The sequence below is a fragment of the Fusarium keratoplasticum genome, chromosome 1 (genome assembly GCF_025433545.1).
Source record: "Fusarium keratoplasticum isolate Fu6.1 chromosome 1, whole genome shotgun sequence".
Taxonomy (NCBI): domain Eukaryota; kingdom Fungi; phylum Ascomycota; class Sordariomycetes; order Hypocreales; family Nectriaceae; genus Fusarium; species Fusarium keratoplasticum.
The window spans coordinates 289,137-310,507 of record NC_070529.1 but is presented as its reverse complement, the minus strand read 5'-3'; the positions used below and the strand labels follow the sequence as shown (position 1 = coordinate 310,507).

The window sequence follows — 21,371 nt, the reverse complement described above, 5'->3', positions numbered from 1 at the left end:
GGCCCCCCACACCACATGACCTCGCTCTGTAACCTAACCTTGCATGTAATATATGAACCTTGAAGTCTATTGTCTCGATGGACGGAGAAATCGGATATCGGCATGGACGATCCGCAAGGCATCATGAGATTCGCGATGCGGGATTCGTTCAAGTTGTTAGGTGTGGGGGGATGGGGGGACGGGATTGGGTGGGAAGCGCAAGGCTGTGTTTGGGCCGCATTTCGAGACGATATGTGATTGATTAATGTTTCGGTGAATACGGAATTGGGACATGCGAGGGACATTGCATCGGCGTATGAACGAGTATGAATGAAGACATGCTTGGCTTGTACGCATTCGGTCACCGTCGTTGAGCTGGTGACTTACACGAATTGGATCCATTCATTGAGACCGGGTCCTGGAGATCTGCCGCCTCCGCTGTAGCATTTCCAGCCGCAGCGGAGCGGTTACAGCGGGGACAAGCGCTAAAGTCACTCCACTAAGCACCCGGAATCCGCCCTGCCAATTCCAACCGACAATCCTTCCATCATCATCATTGCTTCGCCAGCCATCAACTAACACGTCGGGCAAATAGCTTCATACTCTGAGTGGCAACATCACAAGAGACGGCTAATCTCCGTGCTAATGCCACAATCTCTGGTCATGGGACCTCCACCGCCTTCCTAGGCAGGAAACCTTCCAGAAGCCCTACTCAGCCTCCACTCCCGTCCCTCCGCTTGACAGACCACCGGAGCTCCGCCACCGCAGAGGACGCCAAGATTCAAGGCACACAAACGCTGCCCATCTCGTGTGGCAGGGCCAAGCAAACAACCCCTGCAGGTAGCCTGGGGACAAAGCTCTAGGTTGAACTCGTCTGGGGCATGCAAGGCGTTTAGGCCATCATCTGACTCCCGTGTCGTTCCAGAATCGAAACATATAAGGCGTCCGTTGTTCGCATTCCATTCAGTCGTTTGCTATACACATCAAACTTGTCTAGGTCATTAATTTGTTCCTAGATATCTGCAAACGAACTTCTCTAATTGACTTGATACCCGTTGCCTCAAGGGTCAACACCAACAACAACCACCTTCTTTCCTTACCACGCTCGCTCATCTACACTTACACCTTACCTTGACAAACACAGTCACACAACACCGTCAAGATGGCTTACAGAATTTCTGCCCCCGATGAGTACCTTGCCATCACTGGCATGGGCGTCAAGACCGTCAAGATCACAAAGGCGGCTTGGGTCTGGCCCCTGCAGCGATGCACACGCTTTAGGTGAGTTTGTGCAAGTTTGCGACTGTGCATGTGACTAACAGGATGACAGCGTTCAACCTCACGACTATGCCATGGATCTCCAGGCCATGACAAAGGAGAAGCTTCAGTTTTCGCTTCCCGTAGTCTTTACCGTTGGTCCCGATGTTAACCAGCGGGGGGCCAACACCCGCGAGCCCGTTGAAGATGACGAGCACGATTTCAGGCGCGAGGACCGCGGTGACTCGCTGATGAAGTACGCCATGCTCCTGGCCAACTCCGAGGTCGGCAACAACACGCACGTCCAGGAGAGCCAGCACGTCGCCAACATCGTCAAGGGCATCATCGAGGGTGAGACCCGTGTCCTCGTGTCCAGCATGACCATGGAGGAGATCTTTACCGAGCGAGAGGTCTTCAAGAAGCGCATCTTCCGCAACATCCAGAGCGAGCTCGACCAATTTGGCCTCAAGATCTACAATGCCAACGTCAAGGAGCTCAAGGATGCTCCCGACTCTGTCTACTTTGCTTCGCTGTCCCGCAAGGCTCACGAGGGTGCTACCAACCAGGCCCGAATTGACGTTGCTGAGGCTCAGCTGCGCGGTAACGTCGGTGAGGCCAAGCGCAAGGGTGAGCAGGAGCGAGAGATTGCCAAGATCAACGCCGAGACGGCTGTTCAGAAGACGGAGCGTGATATCGAGCGCGCTCAGGCTGAGGCTCACCTCGACACCAAGCGAACTGGTCTCACCCGTGATGTCGACATTGCTCGTGTCACTGCTCAGCGTACCCTCGAGTCCAAGGATGAGGATCTCAAGAAGGAGGTCGAGATCAAGCGTGCCGCCGCTGAGATGGAACGTCTGCGTGCCACTGATGTCGTCAAGGCTACCATCTCCCGTGAGAGTAAGCAGCAGGCTGCCGATGCCGCTGCATACGAGGTCGAGGCTGAGGCTCGCGCCAACCAGGAGGCCAGCCAGCGCAAGGCCGATGCCACTGCTTACCAGACCAAGATCGCCGCCGACGCTGAGGCCGAGGCCGACTTTGCCAAGGTTACCAAGAACACTGATGCTGCTGCCTACAAGACTCGCAACGACGCCGAGGCCTACAACTTTGCTGCTCAGCAGCGTGCAGAGGCTGAGCTCGTGCAGAAGCTCCGCGAGGCAGAGGGTATTTCGGCCATGGCTGATGCCTACGGCAAGCTGTCGCAGGCCTTCGGTGGTCCCGCCGGTCTGCTGCAGTACATGATGATCGAGAAGGGTACCTACGTCGAGCTGGCCAAGGCCAATGCCACTGCTATTCGTGGCCTCGAGCCCAAGATCAGCGTGTGGAACACTGGAAGCAACGGCCAAGGAGGTCAGGGCTCCGACGCCACCGAGACGATGCGCAATGTTTACCAGATGCTTCCCCCTCTCATGTCGACCATCAACGAGCAGACCGGTATTACTCTTCCCGAGTGGCAGTTTGGTCGTCTCAACGCTGGTGTCAATGCTGTTGACCAGGAGAAGGTGAACGGCAAGGGACGAATCAACCATTAAAGGGAGGATCTCGAGTGGATTTCTGGGTTGGTAAAGAGGTTCTTTGCTTTGATGACAAACTGATACCTGGGTTTCTGCCCACGCGTGCTTTCGTTCTTCTTCTCTTTTGTATGATAGAATGGGGAGTCTTGATACCAATTTGCTAGCTTTGAGATAATGATCTTTTTACTCAACCTTTCCTTTTGCTCGTCAGATTGTGGAGTGTGGGGGTTCGTTCCCTTGGAGATGTTGTGATGGCTCAAAACTGGTGATGGTACAAGTCTTGGTGTTGAAGAATGGTAATGGGTTTATTAGGCAATGCTGTGTTTGGGCAGTTGCTACTCAGGTACCTTCCATAGGTAATGAAGCCAGAATTTCAACTCGTCTCCTCTGCAAACAACCTGGAACCCTACGCAGCGGCGTTTGGGGAAGGAGCACCTTCCTGGCTGCACCTTCCTAGCGGACTGCACCGCACGCACCCCCCTCGCTGCTGCCTGCGAGAAACCTCACCTCGACATCATCTTTCGCTCAGCAGCCTTTCCACCAATCTCGGCCATTTCTAGACAATCCATCTGTTTCCTTCGCCGCCACAGCGCTTGAACGCGTCAATGCCCCGTCGAAAGCGCACGAAGCGCGATGTTGAATCGCTGGTGGAGGTAGTGGCGGAGCAGAAGCCCTTTCCCCTACTCATGCTCCCTGAACTGGTCTTTCACCTCATTTTCTCTTACCTCAAACCTTCTGAGATGAGCGGCATCTCCCGTTCGTCGACATCCTTTCGGTCTCTCCTCTTGCCGTACGTCTTTTACGCGGTCCGCTTCGATGGCACGGCGGCGGACATCTCCCGCATGCTTGAGGCTTTCCTCTACCACAGAAGACAAAGAGTCATGCAACCACTATGGGAGTCGGTTCGGTGAGTAGTGACTGCCCATTCACGAGAAGGAAGAGACCCTTGACAAATACTGGCAGATGCTTTACCGTCTCTCCCAATCCCGCAAGAGGCAAACCCCGGGGGGTCGAAGTCATGAACAAACTCCCGAACCGCATTCTTGAGGGCTTACGACGAACGGCCCGGGTGCGAACTGTAGTTTTGGACCTCGACAATCTCGCCCATGGCCTACAAGAACGGTTTATCATGTCTCTGAAAGCCTCGCCGGGGTGGCCCGAGGTGACCAACCTGAGCGTCACTACTACCGGCAGATACGCGGAGAGCATCGTCAACCACTGGCTCCCAGACAGCGTCAACTGCCGGGCTCCATGGGACAGGAATACCCTCGGCGCGTTGACTCGGCACAGCACCATGCCATTCAGAGCGATGAGCAACGGTGCTGGGCAGATGACTAGGATGTACTTGGGCCACAACCTACTGGTTATTCGGACAAGGGCTAACCTGCCCTGCCTCCTGACGCCGTGGGTCGGAGAAGAAGTGCGCAAGCAGTTGGAGTGGCTCGTCATAGGGTATTTTGATGCGTGGCACAAGCCATATCTTAGCCATTGCACCATCAACACCGTTTCGGATTCTGAACGGCTGGTATGCATACTCCCCTAACCCTTGGCGAATCATGTCGAGAAGCTAACAAATAATATAGGCTGGCGGTACTCAGTGCCTGATCGAAATCCTGGCGATTATGCCTCGTCTTCGCCGATTCGCATTCTGGGTTGATCGGAGGGGGCTGGGACCCTGCCTCGTTCGTCAGGTCTGGACGATAGACCCCAAACCGCTCACAATGGCCGAGGTAGATGATTGGTACACTAATCTGGTTCAAAATATTGCGAAATCACTACCCAAGCTGGAGAAGCTTGCCATAATGGATAACAATGGTGTGGTGTACGTGGGCACTAGAGCCTTGGAAGGGCATGACATTACGGTTTCCCGCGAGATGTTGGAGGCAGGCAGTCAGAAATTCCCGCAGGGAATTTATGACTAGCATCTCTCCATACTTGCATTTGCAAGGCCTTTGTTACATTGCCTGCTCCAAATAGGCAACATGTCGTTGGTGTTGGTTGGTGCTGCGACTACAACTGGACAGGGTGACTGAGGAGGGTGGTGATAGATGAAAGCTGGTGTCGGCATGTTGAAGAAAATCGCGTTGAGACCATTTTGAAGTCAACATGGACCTGAGTTGTCATCTCGAGGAATATATCACGAAAGACTTCATTAACAAGCTACCGTCCTTGTGCTATTACTAAATCCCCCTGCATCTGGTTTATCGCTGCATGGATACAATCCCACGTCTCCCATAATGTGTCATCTCTGGAGCTCCCGACAGATACTCATGTCTAATATAAGGGCGAGAAACTCGAGCCCCAATACCTGTATCGCACTCAAGAATGCTCATCGTCATCCAGGCCCCAGGGGAATGTCAAGCATTCGACCCCCGGCTGGACCGCGTCGAGAAGTACGCGCATGCTCTTGCCATCCTCAACCTTTGTACCACGGTAAACTCCAGCGATGTCTATGCCCATGGAATTGCCAAAGTTTCCAAACAGGCAGACTTCTTGAAGCTGGGGGGCGGCGTCTGCGATGCGTTGGATCTGCCCCGTGTACCACTCTAGCATCTGGCTGTCCGTCAATGCCTCGTTATCGTTCTCATCCAGGCCCAACCTATCGCGGATCTCATCTGGTTGAAAGCGGTCGATGTCAAGCGTGAAGGCAAAACGGAGAAGATTCGGCATCTGTTGCAGGGCCCCTGTCATCTGTTGAAAGCATTGGTCCTGCACCTTTTGTTAGCAACAGTCTTTGACTTCTTGTGGTGCTGTGTACTTACGAAAGTGTCCACGTTGCCTTCTCGGCCGTGGTTTTTCTCGACGATAGACAGCCACTTGACATGCGGGAAGCTCTCCCACATGCCGTACACATGCTGCATCGCCGGGAAACTGTCCGCGTTGAAAGGGGGAAAGGGGTGTTCGAGTCGTAGGCGTTCGAGTCTCTTGCAGTGTCTCTGGGCATCCACCGACAAAAGAAACGAGTGAGTTCCGCTCAGGTCAATAGCCATGAGCTTGTCGGGCGAACAGTTGTGGATGAGGGCAGCGGCGAAACGTCGGTTTTCGCCCAGCCCAGCGAGTCTCAATCTCTTCAGGTGCTCCCATCTCGGAGCGCTGGGCAGTGCGGCTCGGAATGTATCTATATGTCCATCGCCGAAACGTTCCAAGTCGATGGACAGACGCCGGACCTGGGAAAGGAGTCGGACGGCTTGTAGCACTTGAAGGCGTAGGGCATCTTGGGATGCAGGTAGCATCTCCTCCAAGTCAAAGTCATCGATGGAGTCTGGGAAAGGGAACAGGAAGGATGCGCAGCTGTCCGAACAGATTAACGGGAGCCCCTTTTTCTTGGGGGGAAGAGAGGGAATGGTGCTTACCGGACTGCGGTCCAGATTTCGGTCATCTCTTCTGGTGTCCTCCCATTGATGAAGCGACGCAGACTGTCTCGGACGCCTGGCTGGAGGTGGTCGAATCTGATGGTATGGAACAAAGATGGAAGAAATAAGGCCCGGAGGCGCTTGGATGCTCGCGTTACTCCATCCAGTTCCTTGCCGGTCAGGTTGGACCCGATCTCTGGGTAGATCTCCGGAGGGAGCTGATCTAATATAAGTGTAGTCCGATGTACCGCCATGGTACCGGTGAGTGTAGCGTATGTCGAGAGGGAAAAAGGTACGCTTTTGTAGGAGATGGAAAATGGAATGAGGAAGAGGAAGAGTCTGGGAAATAAACGCAGAGAGAAAAACTGTTTGACGATGTTTGGTGGATGCGAGCGTTGGCGGGCACTACTTGTCACTGCTGCCCACACAATGCAAACAAACGATTGATTGTCACAAAAACTGTTCATATGAAAAGAAATCACCAAATAGGTACATGCAGGTAAATAGCAAAGAGCTAATAAAAACACCAATTGGGGGGGATGTGTGTGGGCAAGATGATGTACAACAGCCTCAACACCAACACCGTCCTCGTCACTCAACTTGTATCCATAGCCCTTCAATCCTCTCAGCCTCAGCCTGCCAAATCTGCGTCCTTGGGTCAAACTGCAACATTTGAGATGTAGAACTCAAACCCGGAGTTAGCCCCGGAGCCAGGGCCTGCTCCCTCAGTCGGCCCGCCGCTTGAAGATTAAGAACGCCCTGCAACGACGTCTCGTTTCTGTGCCATCCCATCTGAGAATTTCCCACCACGTACCCGTTGCAGCCTTGGACGTCTCCTCTGAACTTTGTCATGTTGGCAATCAGGACGTCGGTGTGCGATTTGTTCAGCATGGCCATTCTGTTTGAGTGGTCTTGGTACATCATCCGTTCTTTCTGCATGAGCATCTGTTTCTGCCTTATGTTTTCTAGGTTGTATGCTGATTTGAGCATTTCTAACGTTTGAGTCATTTGTATAAAGATTTGCTTGCGCTGTGCTGCGTGGTTGAGGAAGCTTTGGAGGTCGCCCGACTGACACGCGTCGCTGTATAGGTTGCGCATCCGGGAAGAGTAGAGGTCGCAGATCCCCTTGTTGCTTTGTACTCTGCGGATGGTCTATCTATTCTCGGGAGGTGTGTCCTTTGCAAAGGTCACGTAGCATTCTTCGCAGATCTGGGCATTCTGCCATCCCCAGTATCGCTTGGGATATCCGTTGGGCTTGCTCCTGGGGCGGTGCTCAACGCTGGCAAACAAGGCAGCAAGACCCCCCAGAGCCTTCCAAATTCCTCTGAGGGTACACTCGTTAAAGGCGTTTATGCTCTTGTTGAAACGTGGATGGCCAACGTTGAAGCCGCAAGCCCTCTTGTCCGACTTGAAGAAGCTCGACGACTTGGGGATGAACCAATTTGATCCGCCCCAGACGTTGACCATTATTGAGTAGCATGCGCCGCAGATGATGATCTCTTTGGACTTGTTGGGGAGGGTTAAGACAGTTCTCTTATTCTTCTCCCGTTTTGTGACCATGTCGTATCCAGTCTCTTTTTCGATCCGTAACCTCTATAGCATACGCCCTGAGAATTTACTTCAAAAAGTCCTCCTTCCCTTGCTCCCTTAGCACCTCATGCACAACCTCCAGAACTCGCCCATGAAGGTCGGTCGGCGCCGCGACGAACCCGAAATTCGCGCTCATCTTTCTCCCAGCCGTCAAATCAATCTTCTTTCCATGGACATCGGTGATCTTTCCACCGGCCTCCTCGAATAGTAGCATAGCTCCTGCGTGATCCCATGCTTTAGCGTAGCGGTCTCGGCGCTTGTATACCCAGACTGTTGTGTTGCCCAGGCCCATTGCGAGTACTGCCCAGCGGAGGACCCAGGGCACGAGATCGCAGCCTGGGAATGGGGCATTGAGGCGAGCTGCAACAACCTCGTGGACGCCGTCGAGGGCGGAGTCGACGATGTTGGCGCATGTGACGAAGCGGACATCTTGGTCTGCGGCGTGGGAAGCAAGTCTTCGGGGCGAATTTGTTGATAGAGGGCGAACGAAGGCACCATGTCCCTTGACAGCAAAGAATATGCAACCTTGTCCTGTAGGATCGATGTTCTCGTTTTGTAGAGGTGCCTTTGCATCGATGGATAGGTTGGGCGCTCCAACGATGCCAGCAACCTGCTCTCCATCCAACAAAAGGGCCATATTGATGGCGTAGAGCTCTCCACGAAGATACGTCTTGGTCCCGTCAATCGGATCAAAAATCCAAGTCCGACCAGACGCTCCTGGGCTGCTGGCACCGCATTCATCGATCAGATCGCACATCTGCTCTCGAGTGGTGGGCAGCTGGCAGAGCGAGGGAGTGTCATGGTCACTTGCGATTCGACTCAGCAGCTCCCACACCCGCTCCATCAGAACAGGGTTCTTGCGTAGATCAGAGGCATCTTCTTCTCCGACAACATGATCTTCGGGAAAGGCATGCTTGATGGTCGCTGTAAGGAGAGCTTGGACAGCGAAGTCGGCGACTGTCACTGGGCTGAGATCTTCCTTTTCGATGGCGCCCTTGTCTTGGCTGGAGACGATGGACTGGCTGAGCTTTGCCGCCTTTTGCAAGGCGCCAATGGCGACTGTAAGCTCACGTGCATACGGACTGTTCATCTTCGGGGTAGCACAACAGCTGTTTGAGGTCAAAGTGTTCAGGCGTCTGGGTGGTACATGAGACCCCGCTTGAGGGAATTATGGATATATGCATATTGCACCCGTCCATGATGCATCCAACACCTTCAGATTCACGGCGTCATCCTAAACATGCACCAAATGGACCATCATCGCACATGCCTAACGAATCGGTGACACTCGATCCCGCCGCCGTTACCTATTCGGCTGGTACTTTCGAGTTCGTCCCCGTGATTCGAGATATTCTTCGCACGCGCTATTGCGTCCCTGGGTCCATTTTCCTCGTTGAAGGTCTTGAACGAGCCTCGGTCTCGCGTTCTGGACGATGGCAGGCTGTACGACTACTCCTCGGTGATGGAGCCATCTGCATTCAGGCTCTTTTAGGGGCGAATATGCATCGGTTTGTTCGGACGGGAGAGGTTGCTTTGGGAGCGTACATTCAATGCGAGGTTTTCCATGCCAAGTGGCAGAATATCGAGGATCGTACTATGGTAACGCTTGTTGTCGAGGATCTTGTCACTATCGGATGGAACGAATCGTATCGAGTTCTTGGGCAGGACCAGGAGCCCGTAACGCAGCCGTACCCAGCGACATCTGAACAGCCACCTCAAGAGCCAAAGGACATGCAACCAGAAAAGCCAAAAGCTACGGCCAAGCCTAGGCCACCACACACCGGGGATTTTGGCTTTAACGATGATGAAGAAGCTGCCGAGGAAGCCTTTGAGCCCTTTGAGACTCTTGCGTACCCGACGAAGCCCAAGCCTCAGCAGAAGCCTCGGCAGCCCATTGCTATGCCCCGCGACTGGCATGACCCCCAGACACCGTTGAAGCTCACGACGCTACGGTCCATCCCGCATCTCCCATACAAGCAGAATTGGTCTTGCAACGTGCTTGCCATAGTAGCCTCGCTGTCGGACGTGGAGCCATCCAACCTCCCTCCACACAGGCAGAGGACTGCGCGACTTGCCGACCCCTCCACATCTAAACAAGTACATCTGACGGTGTTCCTCGACCCTGAAGAGTTTAATCCTCGCGTTGGAAGCGCGGTCCTACTTGTTGGAGTTAAGAACCACCGGTTTGATGGAGGGAGCTTGAAGAAGTATGAGAGCGATCGCAAGAATGGGCGGTGGTGGTTTGAGGACCCGTTGGAGCTGGGATGGTGCGATGTGGAGGGAATCAAGACATGGTGGTCTGAGGCGACCGAAGCTACATAGCCGAGGACTCCAATAAATAATAATGATGAATTCTCTGGTATTATTCCTGGTGTCCTTGGAGACTTCAACTTTGGTCTTCTCTTCAACTTCTGGTCACATGACCGCTCCTGCACATGCATGTGCTGTAGGCATCCAAGCGTGAAACCACTTGCGATGCTCTTCAACTCTACTCAGCCACGCCATCAACACAATGCAGATCACTACCGACCAGCCTGTACAAAAGGCTCTGGCTTCGCCAAGTCACGATCGCACCAAGAAACAGGCCATCGACAACTTCCTAGCGGATCTGTCGCCTTGGGATATCCTGTACCTGCGGGGCCGAATCCGTGACGCAACCATCGTGCTCTCAGGTCTGCAAGATCTACCCCCGGAGCTCATCTGCCTTATTCTTTCATATCTAAGCGTCCAGGACTTTCGGGCTTGCAGATTGGTCTGCAGAGCATGGGCAACGGCGTGGACGCAGGACTCGGTCTTGGCGCGAGCATGCCGCAACTTCTTCCCCGGTCTCTTGGAGACGTACCCGACAACGCCTGGCAGGCAGCTCTTTTCTATGGCAGGTAAGAAGCGAAAGAAGTGGCAGCGACCATTTTCCAAGTACACATGGATGCGGTGGAACCAGGGCCTTAGTAGCATCTTTCGCGAGTCAACTCCGCCGTCGCAGCTTGGCCCGGTACCCGTCGATTCGTGGTATCCTTCGCTCTATGCGAAAGAGAAGCTCGCTTGGCAGCCCAGGTTGGATAGGGTTATTGTTGATGACCTTCGGACTAGAGAAAGACATAGGTTTCTTCCTCCTGGAGGTGCCATGTCGGGCACTCAATTCCGACTTGTGTGCATCAGTGATCAACTTCTTGTGATGAGAGAAGCCAACCAGCCCAACCGAAAGATGTCAGTGTACTGCAAACCGAAATATCTCTGGGTGCTGCTAATATTGATAGATTTATTGCCAACCTAACTACGAAAGAGTGGAAGACCATCTCATTGCCAGGTCCATTTGCTACAGCGCATACAGAGGCCAAGACTGTCGGCATTGGGACATCAACCGGGCAGATAGTAGTCTTTACTTGGGGTGGTAAAACGACACAGCTCGATCTCACAAAGGTTCAGACTTGCCCACCCGGGTCGGAGCGTTTATTTGGAGGCGTAGCCAATGTCTTGCCGCATCCGACGCAAGACAATGTGGTGTTTGGGGTTTGGGCATGCTCCCGCAAGATCTCAAGTGAGTACACAAACCGCATCTGCAAGCAGACACTGAATAAAGCAGACTTTAAACAGATCAGCTTTGTTGTGATCAAATTCGAAGACGGCCAGCCAGTGTGGTGGGCGACAGAAGACATTCCAAACCCCAGACGACACGCCAACAGAGACTGCAACCAAGAGAGCTATCTCGGATTGTCGTTTGCGTGCAGAAAGTCGGACAACTGCGGATCTTTTGCTCTGGGCATCTATCGAAGCCAAAACCAGATTCAAACATTGCCTAGTATTTGCTATGGATGCTTGCCGGCGACAAGAGTTGGCGATTGGGGTGCTGTCTCTTTCAACGCCTTGACGCAGACCTTTAAACACTACGAATATAGATCCTCACGGCCCGACCTTCTCTGGATTGGAAGCCCTCAGCCTCATTTGACAGCGGGAAGGGAACTGTTATTTGTGGATGCACACCTCTGGAATGAAGACTTGCTGCTGGCAGCATCCACGGCCGACGGAAACATGCGCATCGACCTCCACCTGCAAACGATACATCCTGTCGGAAGCGGCTTTTCGGGTGAACCACACTGGGCGCCGATTCGACTTCGAGACTCGGTGCATGCCGCGAGGACGATGATATTTCAGGATGACGACTTTGTGGTAGTACCCACCATCGGAGGCGTCGTCATGTTTGAACCGTCTGACTCGCCGTCGGAGGGGAGGCCGGCGGATGGTTTTGTCGACTCACTGGATACGCCTCAGCCGCTGGACCGTTGGAAGTCGGAGACGTTGATCTTGATAAAGGATGATCCTGTGCCTGAGAGTCCATCCGCGAGGGCCTCCTTGCTTCGGCTTGTCAGCAATCAATAACACGTCAACACGGACAGACACAAAGCCGATAAGGTTCGGAATTTTAATGGAAGAATTCTTTTTTTGGTGACATGACACTCTGATGAATGATTCATACCTGTAGAAACTTCTGCACCTTGGTGATAGAGTTTAAACGGCCCGCCCGGCATCGGAGGTCAACCCAAGTGGGGGCTCCATCAAAGACCCCCATGACGTTGGATCGCGATGGAGCACCTCCAACTGACGTGATTCATCAATCACGGGCAGTGAAACGTCTCACGGGATCTTTAGCCTGTCACCTGCTCTCTTCCTGCTCCGACATGATCATCGCCAACTGAGAGAATTCTCCCACACTCCAAGATGCCTCCTCCAGCTTCGGACGACGTCGCGCGTCCCCGCGATAGCGACCAGATATCGACGCGCAGCTCCAGTTATGCCTCTGATACGGAATCGGACGACGGGCGCGGCCATCGGACACGGATGCGCAAGGCGAAGCAGGCTATTCGCTTGATTTCCTTCATCTCGGCCAACATTTGCGCTCTCTGTAGCGGCTCCATCGTCGTATTTTCGCTGTATGCGCCGCTCTTGCAATCGCGACTGCACTACACCCAGTTCCAGGTCAACGCCGTCGCCATCGCCGGTTCCCTCGCCCTTTACCTCCCCATCTCGATCGTCGGATACATATGCGACCGCGTCGGCCTCGCGCCTCTGGCCCTCACGGGAGGAGTCCTCTTTGGCGGGGGATACGGCATCGCTGCGGGCGTGTACAGGAAGCTGGATCTTCAGTACCGCGGCCATGGTGGGCCTCGGCCGGATGGGGACTGGTCGCTCCCGCTCATGATGTTTGCCTTTGTCTGCATCGGCATCGCGACCTGCGCGCTGTATATGGCCGCTGTATCGTCTTGCGCAAAGAACTTTGGAAAGGGTCGATACAGAGGTTTGGCGCTCGCCACGCCCATTACTTGCTTTGGGTTGAGTCCCATGTGGCTGAGTCAAGCGGGGAGTCGTCTGTTCACTGAAACGCGACCAGATGGCTCCAAGGGAGACTTGGATGTATTCCGGTTCTTCCTGTTCCTCGCGGTTCTGCTGTTTGTTATGGGCATCATGGGGACGTTTACGCTACGGGTGGTGGACGAGGAAGACCTCATCGACGAGGCTATCGAGGAGCTGGAGCAGAGCGGTCTGCTTGACGGGAGCTCGCTGCTTGGCCGGACCAGCAGCTACGGGGGCGTGAGTGCACAGGGCGATGATCTGGAGAACTCGTCGCTGCTAGATCCGACCAAGGACGACAAGAAGTGGAAGAAGAACTGGGTTCTCAACGCCGAGACGCGACAGTTTCTCGCTGATAGGACGATGTGGCCATTTGCTTTGGCGTTCCTGTTGATGGTAGGTCCGGGCGAGGCCTTCATCAACAATCTAGGTACCATCATCGGCACTCTGACGCCACCAATGTCGGAAGGGCTTGGACATCACACGTCGGCGGCCACTCATGTTTCCATCTTTGGTGTTACAAACACTCTTGCGAGGATTTTCATCGGCACCTTGACGGATCTGTTGGCACCTTCGCCCCAGACTCAGCATGTACAGGTCAGACACGCTCGTTCGGCTGTCAGCGATCGCTTCGCCATCTCCCGCGTTGCATTCATGGCATTCTTTGCCGCTGTCTTGTCGTTTGGTCTCCTCGTCCTGGCGTCGGGTTTCGTTCAGAACCACTCTGAGCGTTTCTGGCTCGTCTCGGGAATGGTTGGTGCTGGCTATGGCGCCATCTTCAGTCTCACGCCCTTGATTGTCACCATCATCTGGGGTGTCGAGAACTTTGCCACCAACTTTGGCATAATCGGCATGTTGCCTGCCCTTGGCTCGACTTTCTGGGGCCTCGTGTACTCAGCCGTGTACCAGGATGGTGCCAACCATCCTGGGGATGAGCCCGGTGATGGGGAGGGTGATCTCTTCTGCTACGGACAGCGATGTTATGCCGGAACGTACTGGGCAGAGACTATTACAGTCTGGATTGGCATTGGACTTCTTCTCTGGGCGTGGAAGGGAAGACAGGGATGGGTACAGCGTGGTATTGTGATTTAGGCATTCTCACGGCGTTTCTGGATAGAAGAGCATACGAGTCGTTGCATCATCAACTGAGTAGGGGTTTTGTTCGTATAGCATTCGCTTTCATTGGCATCTCATCATGGGCATATTTAGCTTTTTTTATATACAAAGTCACATCCTCCGAAGTTCGGTCTTGAAGCTTTGCATGAACGGTAGGGGCTTGCATGTTGAGCACGAGCTTTACCCCGGATTCTCAACGTTTGCCGTTGAAGCTGCTGTGTGTGACCCATCTACCGTGATCCTCATTCGCCAAAACCGTTCTTTTTCCCAGCCACCTTTTGAGAAAATTGTTAACGAGGTACATGCCGGCTCTTGATCTTGACCCCGAGCGGTGGAGAGAACACCGCCCGGGCACAGATCAAACCCCGGGAGTTGAGACTCTTCCCCTGTTCATGGTCCACTTGAATCATACGAATGGCCGCGGGGAAACGATAGGAAGCTCCCGGCATCATGCCAAACAAACGGGAACCCGCTTTGTCGGGGCTCACGATGGCGCCTGGAGGCTCTCTTCTTGGGTTGATGGGTCTGGGGCTTAGTGAGCGGAAGGTTGACGGTGGAGTTGAAGCGGGTTGATCGTCATGGCCTTGGTGGGATGGCTGAGTCCAGTCTGTGTTGGATGAAGAGGAAACTTGGATCTATGACTAGGAAGTTGGTTGATGATGGGTAAGCCTCTGAGGTCTTGTGGATGTTTCCGATACGAAACTTTCAACGGGTGAACGGGTTCAGCCGTTGAGTTTGTATCTGTATCTGAGAGCCATGAAGCGAGTTGAGGCTTACTGCGTGACTGAGACCGAGCTATGACTTGTCTGCTGTGTGCCAACTAATTACGCTATCTGGATCATTTGGAAGCTCGCCTTCCCTGTCTTGCAGCCATCTTTGGGGCAGATTTGAAGGGGAAACGCTATAGCTGGTAATGATAGCCTCGTTGAGCCGACCAGATCGTGGATAAGAACGAGGATCGACGTACCATTGTGGCAACATTCAGCTTTTGCAGCTGTCAAACGATGATAGGAACTTAAGAGCGGTGATATTGGACTTGCAGTTACATTCAACTCCAGGAGCTATGGTCTCCTAAGGCCTAGACCCGGGTTTACCACGACGCAAGATGCTATCTGACCAGATCAACCAGCTGTCAAAGGCAAGGTTGGCCCCAGCATCCGCTCCGCTGAGCCGGTAGTTTGCATCGTCTGTTGGTCCCATCCATCCTTGCGATGTGGATTTGTTTACCCCGGACTCAGCTAACCTTGTTCAACGAGACCATGATTTCTTTTACGTAAATTTTTTGCTAAGAGAGGGTTTCCCCAGGTTTGTTCGCTAAATGTTGCCAGCGGAGTAACCAACAAGTTGGCATGGGTTATTAATGGGGGGAGTAGCATCACGAGGAGAGACGAAATGATGTGACATGTGGTCAATTGGTATCTAGCAGTGAACAGGTGTCTCTAGTCTTCTAATAAGCGTATCGGAAGTTGGGGTTCTCAAAGTCTGTGAGATCCTGAAGAGCAGCATTCTCATCCTCGATGACTGGGCCCTGGGCATCTCGGAGCTTGTTCCTTCGGATGAGCACGTAGCGGAGGATGAGGGCGATGAGGACTTGGCCGGCGACACAGCCGATGATGAGCTTGCAGCCGGTCTGGTAGATGGGGGCTTCGGAGCCGAGGAAGCCGTGAGGGCCGATGATGTTGCCGATACAGTAGGCCTTGATTTGGTAAGTCCTGGAGTATGTGATCGAGAGGATTTGGGACTTACAAGGAAGACAAAGGCTGTGGCGGTGGTTCGCTTGGTATAACCGCCGACGTTGGAGGCGGGCATTTGAAGGGCGACGACAAGGGCACCGACGAAAGAAGCGCACTAATCACGATTAGAAAGAGCTTTTTTCTTTCTAAGTCCCATCAGGTAACTCACAATGTAGTAGCCAGCAAGAAGACCTCCCTTGTTGGTTCGGGGAAGCTGCCAGAACAGAGTCACAGCGACAAGAGTGGGCATCAACCACACAATCATGACAATAGTTCGGACATTCTTGAAGCGCGAGGCAAGGTAGGGACCCACAAAGTCAAAGACAACCATGCAGGCACCATAGGGAATACCGTACGCGGTGGTCAGAAGAGGGTCCTTGGTGAAGCCCTTGACGATGAGCTTGGAAAAGTTGGCAATTCCACCGTTGATGACCTCGTTGAGAAGAGTAAAGAAGAAGAGCAGCCAGATCTGAGAGTCGCAGAAAACTTCCTTGATCTGGTTCCACTTGATCTTGCGGTTGAAGACACCGGTGCGGTTACGCGCGCTCTGGGCGATGAGCATGGCTCGCTCCTCAACTGTGAACCTCTTGGCTGTGAGGATGTTGTTGGGGAGGAAGAAGAAGAGGAGGATACCCCAGCAGATGGTCAGACCGCCGCAGAGAACGTAGATGATGCGCCAGACGTCCCAGCCCTTGGCTTGGCCGACTCCGTAGAAGAGGATGCCGCCAAACATGCTGCCCACGCCGTTGAAGCAGTAGAAGAGACCGGCTCGCGAAGGCTGAGACTCGCCGCGGAACCATTGGGAGACGATGAGCATGAAGGCTGGGGTGATGACGGCTTCAAAGGTACCGAGGAGGAAACGGCAAGCTGCGAGGCCGGCAAAGTTTTGGCAGGCTGCTGTGAGGCAGAGGATGGTGCCCCAGGTGATGACGAAGGAGCTGACCACCGTGCCGGTGGGGAGACGCTGGGCAAGATAGGAGGCGGGCCACTCTGCGACGAGGTATGCTAAGTAGAAGATGGAAGCCATCCAGCTGTACTGATCACTGGTCATGCCGGTAGACGTGAAAAGGTCAAAGACGGCAGAGTAGCCAAGAGCCTGCTTGTCGATGTACTGGAGGAGGTAGGTGCCGCAGAGGAGAGGCATCAGAGTCCAGTCGACCTTTCGGCGGAGCTTCTTGAGGGCGTTCTCATCCGACATGAGCTCATGGAGGCGCGAGTGGGCGATTCCATGGTCTCTGAGGAAGATCTCTGCTTCATCAAGATCTGAGATGGTGCCGGCTTTGAGATCTGCCTCGACGTCATCGTTTTCGATGATGGCGGGTTTCTTGTCGACCTCGATGTCTTGCATCTTTGTGTCGGCCATGGCTGAAGTTGTCTGGTCAAGAGGTTGATGTGTCTGAAGAGGAGGAGTTGCCTGTCTTGTCAATGGCAAAGGACGGCGAGGAGCCGCCCTTTTTGTGCTCAACGGAACCCATGATGAGGGGGGACGAGTTCAAACCCCAGAAACGAAGCTTAATCCGGGGAAAGGCATGGATGAGAGGTCCACTGATAGCAGCCGGGTAGTGGAGTTGAAGAAATACCGCTAACTTGGGGATAAGACGAGGGGGTGAGAGATAGCGGGGGGGTAAGTACCGTCGTATCTTGGGAGTTCGTCAAGGAGCAGGGGGGTGGGCTTGGCTCCGGCATACTGCTAAGTCCCGGACTCCAGATCAAGGTGCGAAGATGAGATATGGAGATGGGAATAAGACGTATCTAGAACGGTGATAAAGGTCGAACTAGAAGATGGTCTGGCAAATGATGCCTCTGAATAGGCTATCTCTGTATCAGATGATGCTGAGGTTGGCGTTTCTTGGCAGCTGATCGGATGTTGAGGTAGATCCGAAAGTTGATGATGGTGATGGAAGAGGCTGATGATGCTTGATCAAGATGGCATAACGCGGCTTGAGATGGATAGACACGGGAATCACTTGGGATACAGACGGGCATCGTTTGGGATAGTTTTGTATTCCCCCTTGAATTTAGGGATATTGCTAATCTTCACCAACCCCCAGCCAAACACCTCGCTTCAACTCAACTCTATACGCACAACAACACTGACAACTCGTCTATACTCTCGAACTCCAGACCTTCTTTCCTCCGAACCAAGTCTCCTTGACCTCGGCCTTGAGCAGCTGAGTTGCCTCCCACTGCATGTCCACCACGATAATGTCGGCGATCTTACCAACCTCGAGACTTCCTACACGATCATCCTGGAACACACTCTTTGCCGCTCCCGCTGAACCAGCCACCACCGCCTCGCAGACTCCTAGACGGAAGTTCTCGTTGACTACCTCCTCGCACTCAGGCTCCCTCGCCGATCGACGGGTTGTGGCGACGTAGATGTTGTGAAGAGGGTTCCAAGGTGCTGTTGGGCTGTCGCTGCCCAGGGCTAGGAGAGCTCCAGAGTCTGCGAACTCGCGGTACGCAAAGGCTCGCTTGCAGCGGTCTCCGATGAGACGAGGCCAGGCGCGGAGGATGGCCGGGTCGGCGTGGACGGGCTGGATGGACGCTGTGAGGCCCAGCTTGCCGAGACGCTTTGCGTCTTCAGGGGATGCCACCTCGAGATGCTCGATCCTGTGTCTGCCACCAGCCTTGCCGTACTTTTCGAGCATGTCTACCGCCATGGTGATGGCTGCGTCTCCGATGGCGTGCAGCGCGATCTGGAGACCTGCCTCTGCGGCCTTCTTCACCACAGGCTCAAGGTCCTCACGGGTCCAGATGGGAGGCGGTGATGGGGCCGTGGCGTACGGCTCTGAGAGGAAGGATGTGCAGGCGTCGATGATGCCGTCGCAGATGACTTTGATACCCGCGATGCGCAGGTCTGGAGACTTCTCCTTGTTGTACTTGGCCGCTAGCTCGATGGCTCGGTCGACTTGGCGGGCTCGTTCCTCTGCTGTGTCGGCGGGCTTGATGATCCAGTAGGCCGTGATACGCATCGAGACTTCTGGGTGACGGGTCTTGAGCTCGGTGAGAGATTCCCAGGCTGCCTCGTCCATGGCCATCTCGATGAGGCCTGTGTATCCAGAGGAGTTGTAGGCTTCAAAAGCTGCGAGCATGCACTCGATGCGGTCCTCATTTGTGGCCACTGAAGCCTGGTGAGGCCATACGATGGATAGCACTGAGCCTTCACTCAGGACTCCTGATGGCCTACCCTGCTCGTCTCTCTCGATGATGCCACCTGGGGGGTCCGCCATGTCGGCCACCTTCATCTCTTCCAAACCCGCCGAGTTGCACCACGTCGAGTGCATGTCCTTTGTGTCGACGTAAATAGGCCGCGAGTCAATCTCATCGAGCAGCTTGGCCGTGACGCCGTCGGGGGTCATGGAGTGCATCCACCCCTTGGCCATGATCCTTGGCACATCCGGGTTTGACTTGGCATAGTCTCGCAAAGTGTTGAGGATGTCGTCGAGGTTCTTGCAGTGCTCGAGTCCGACCTTGCGCAGAGACTGGCCTAGCAGCAGCAGGTGCATGTGACCGTCGATGAAGCCTGGGAGGATGGTCCTCCCCGCGAGGTCCTGGACTGCCACGTCAGGGCCGCTGAACTTGGCTGACAGCTCCTCTTTTGTGCCGATGGCTTGGATGATGCCGTCTTTTACAAACATGCTCTCGGCAAACGTCGGCTGGTCGGCGAGGCCGGCCTCAGACCTGGTTAGGATGCTGCCATTGATGAAGAGGGACGCCATGGTGAAGGTGCTGCTACAGGAGGTAAGGTTACGGCAGCTTGAGTGAGAGCAGAGCTTCAGCTACTTGTACTCGGGATCGTATGTTTGCTGTTTGGCCTCTCCGGCAGCGGCCCGGATTGGTTTGCGCCATGCAGGAGAGCCCCTCAAGGGTGGGTAGAGCCATCACACGTGCCTATCATTGTTGTGGCGGCCGTGGTGGTGTGGAGGCTTCGCGCGGGGAGCTACCGAGGGAGAAGGTCGAAAAGGGCAGTGAGGCGCGACGCCGAGGATACTGAGCTGTAGGGACTGATAGAGACGTTGGTGGTGAGATAACCTGCGTTGGTGTTTACCAGGCTGGCCTTGATCAAGAGTATATCTCGAGTGCCAACTTCAATAATCACCTTCAATAATCACCTCTATTCCCGTGTCTTGTCCTCATCTCCGACTGCCAAGCCCACCAAAAAAGCAAGCCGTGACCGAGGCCGTGGGATGCCACGACTCCACACACCAAGATCCAAGTTCACCGGGTGTGGGGGTCTACGGAGGATTTTGTGGATGGTAAATGCCGGGACCGGACTCGAACTCGTGGGACCCTTAAAAAGGGCTTGAACTTTGTTACACAGACGCTGTTTGAGAGAGTCGATTGGATGGTTGTTAGTAAAAAGATGGGGGCCGGGAAAATCGCTCACGAGAGATCATCTTATCAGATGCAAAACAAAACGTCATCATGCGAGCCGTGAGGATCCAGTCTTCTAAGGGTCAAGAGCCCTACTCTGCGAGCAACCCGGCGCCTTCTTCTGCGCTGGTGCTTGAACGAGATGTTCCCGTTCCCGATTTGAAGCCTGGGCAGGTCCTCGTTCGCGTCCATGCTACGACCGTGACTCGCGACGAGTTGACTTGGCCTGAGTCATACCATCATGAGCTTCGGATTCCCGGGTACGATTTCTCCGGTGTTGTCGAGAAGGTTTATGAAGGGGTGAGGTTTAAGCCTGGAGATGAGGTGTATGCTATGGTTAGCACCAAAAGAGGTTCGACTTGGGCTGAGTATGCGATGGCGGAAGGGGATGAGTTGGCTTTGAAGCCGAAGAACTTGTCTTGGGCTGAGAGCGTCACGGTTCCTCTTAGTGCCTTGACGGCGTGGCAGGCTTTGTTTGTCCAAGCGGGCGTGCCGGAGCCAGACTTTGACGCGGCTGCAAAGATACCAACTGGTCGGACTCTACTCGTGACGGGATCGTCGGGCGCAGTTGGCTCGTACATTGTGCAGCTTGCCGTCTATGCTGGCCTACAAGTCGTCGCCGCGTCGAGTTCTACGGAGCGAAACGACGAGTTTCTTCGATCGCTGGGAGCCCACGAAGTTGTCGAGTATGACGAATTGAGCATCGTCAAGCGCTCCTTTGACATTGTCATTGACACCGTCGGCGGGAAACCACTAGCTCAAGCTTGGGACCTTGTCACAGACGCTGGGAGTCTCATCTCGGTGGACTCGAGCAGCTTCAATTTTGCCAAGACGCCACCGGCTGGAAAGGAGCACGTCAAGGCTGTATTTTTCATCGTCGAGCCTTCTGGGCAGCAGCTGAGCAAACTTGCAAAGGCGTTGGAAATGGGGTATGTGCGACCTTTTTTGGCAGAGACTTTTACTCTTGCTGAGGCGAGGGAGGCGTATGAGAGGGCGAGTGGGAGGATGGATAAGAGGGGAAAGGTTGTGTTGAAGTTGTGAGGGTGGAGGCGAGGCTATTATGACGGGATAACAAAAGTTTGGTTGAAGTTTTACTCAAATTGCATAAT

General features: G+C 54.1%; 10 protein-coding genes across 10 annotated transcripts; 6 read left to right on the top strand and 4 right to left on the bottom strand.

Moving 5' to 3' along the window:
• Positions 1–1,141: 1,141 nt before the first annotated feature.
• On the top strand, positions 1,142–2,765 carry NCS57_00009900 (uncharacterized protein; the record flags this gene model as incomplete). The annotated part of the gene is made up of 2 exons (XM_053050191.1): positions 1,142–1,260; positions 1,310–2,765. 2 exons carry the CDS (start codon positions 1,142–1,144, stop codon positions 2,763–2,765), a joined length of 1,575 nt encoding a protein of 524 aa, XP_052918706.1.
• A 587-nt stretch (positions 2,766–3,352) lies between these two features.
• On the top strand, positions 3,353–4,669 carry NCS57_00009800 (uncharacterized protein; the record flags this gene model as incomplete). Its single annotated transcript, XM_053050190.1, has 3 exons — positions 3,353–3,654; positions 3,711–4,272; positions 4,331–4,669. The coding sequence occupies 3 exons, from the start codon at positions 3,353–3,355 to the stop codon at positions 4,667–4,669; spliced, it is 1,203 nt and encodes a 400-aa protein (XP_052918705.1).
• Positions 4,670–5,066: 397 nt separating this feature from the next.
• On the bottom strand, positions 5,067–6,354 carry NCS57_00009700 (F-box domain-containing protein; the record flags this gene model as incomplete). Its single annotated transcript, XM_053050189.1, has 3 exons — positions 5,067–5,456; positions 5,510–6,038; positions 6,101–6,354. The coding sequence occupies 3 exons, from the start codon at positions 6,352–6,354 to the stop codon at positions 5,067–5,069; spliced, it is 1,173 nt and encodes a 390-aa protein (XP_052918704.1).
• A 1,361-nt stretch (positions 6,355–7,715) lies between these two features.
• NCS57_00009600 (uncharacterized protein) lies at positions 7,716–8,792 on the bottom strand (the record flags this gene model as incomplete). Its single annotated transcript, XM_053050188.1, has 1 exon — positions 7,716–8,792. The coding sequence occupies exon 1, from the start codon at positions 8,778–8,780 to the stop codon at positions 7,716–7,718; it is 1,065 nt and encodes a 354-aa protein (XP_052918703.1). The 5' UTR covers positions 8,781–8,792.
• Positions 8,793–8,932: 140 nt separating this feature from the next.
• Positions 8,933–10,012, top strand: NCS57_00009500 (uncharacterized protein; the record flags this gene model as incomplete). Its single annotated transcript, XM_053050187.1, has 1 exon — positions 8,933–10,012. Exon 1 carries the CDS (start codon positions 8,957–8,959, stop codon positions 10,010–10,012), a length of 1,056 nt encoding a protein of 351 aa, XP_052918702.1. The 5' UTR covers positions 8,933–8,956.
• A 163-nt stretch (positions 10,013–10,175) lies between these two features.
• Positions 10,176–12,067, top strand: NCS57_00009400 (F-box domain-containing protein; the record flags this gene model as incomplete). The annotated part of the gene is made up of 2 exons (XM_053050186.1): positions 10,176–10,897; positions 10,948–12,067. The coding sequence occupies exons 1-2, from the start codon at positions 10,203–10,205 to the stop codon at positions 12,065–12,067; spliced, it is 1,815 nt and encodes a 604-aa protein (XP_052918701.1). The 5' UTR covers positions 10,176–10,202.
• A 339-nt stretch (positions 12,068–12,406) lies between these two features.
• On the top strand, positions 12,407–14,128 carry NCS57_00009300 (putative transporter MCH1; the record flags this gene model as incomplete). The annotated part of the gene is made up of 1 exon (XM_053050185.1): positions 12,407–14,128. The coding sequence occupies one exon, from the start codon at positions 12,407–12,409 to the stop codon at positions 14,126–14,128; it is 1,722 nt and encodes a 573-aa protein (XP_052918700.1).
• Positions 14,129–15,599: 1,471 nt separating this feature from the next.
• On the bottom strand, positions 15,600–17,248 carry NCS57_00009200 (MFS domain-containing protein; the record flags this gene model as incomplete). The annotated part of the gene is made up of 3 exons (XM_053050184.1): positions 15,600–15,848; positions 15,899–16,000; positions 16,055–17,248. The coding sequence occupies 3 exons, from the start codon at positions 17,246–17,248 to the stop codon at positions 15,600–15,602; spliced, it is 1,545 nt and encodes a 514-aa protein (XP_052918699.1).
• Positions 17,249–17,990: 742 nt separating this feature from the next.
• On the bottom strand, positions 17,991–19,607 carry NCS57_00009100 (uncharacterized protein; the record flags this gene model as incomplete). The annotated part of the gene is made up of 1 exon (XM_053050183.1): positions 17,991–19,607. The coding sequence occupies one exon, from the start codon at positions 19,605–19,607 to the stop codon at positions 17,991–17,993; it is 1,617 nt and encodes a 538-aa protein (XP_052918698.1).
• A 697-nt stretch (positions 19,608–20,304) lies between these two features.
• NCS57_00009000 (PKS-ER domain-containing protein) lies at positions 20,305–21,303 on the top strand (the record flags this gene model as incomplete). The annotated part of the gene is made up of 1 exon (XM_053050182.1): positions 20,305–21,303. Exon 1 carries the CDS (start codon positions 20,314–20,316, stop codon positions 21,301–21,303), a length of 990 nt encoding a protein of 329 aa, XP_052918697.1. The 5' UTR covers positions 20,305–20,313.
• Positions 21,304–21,371: the final 68 nt, after the last annotated feature.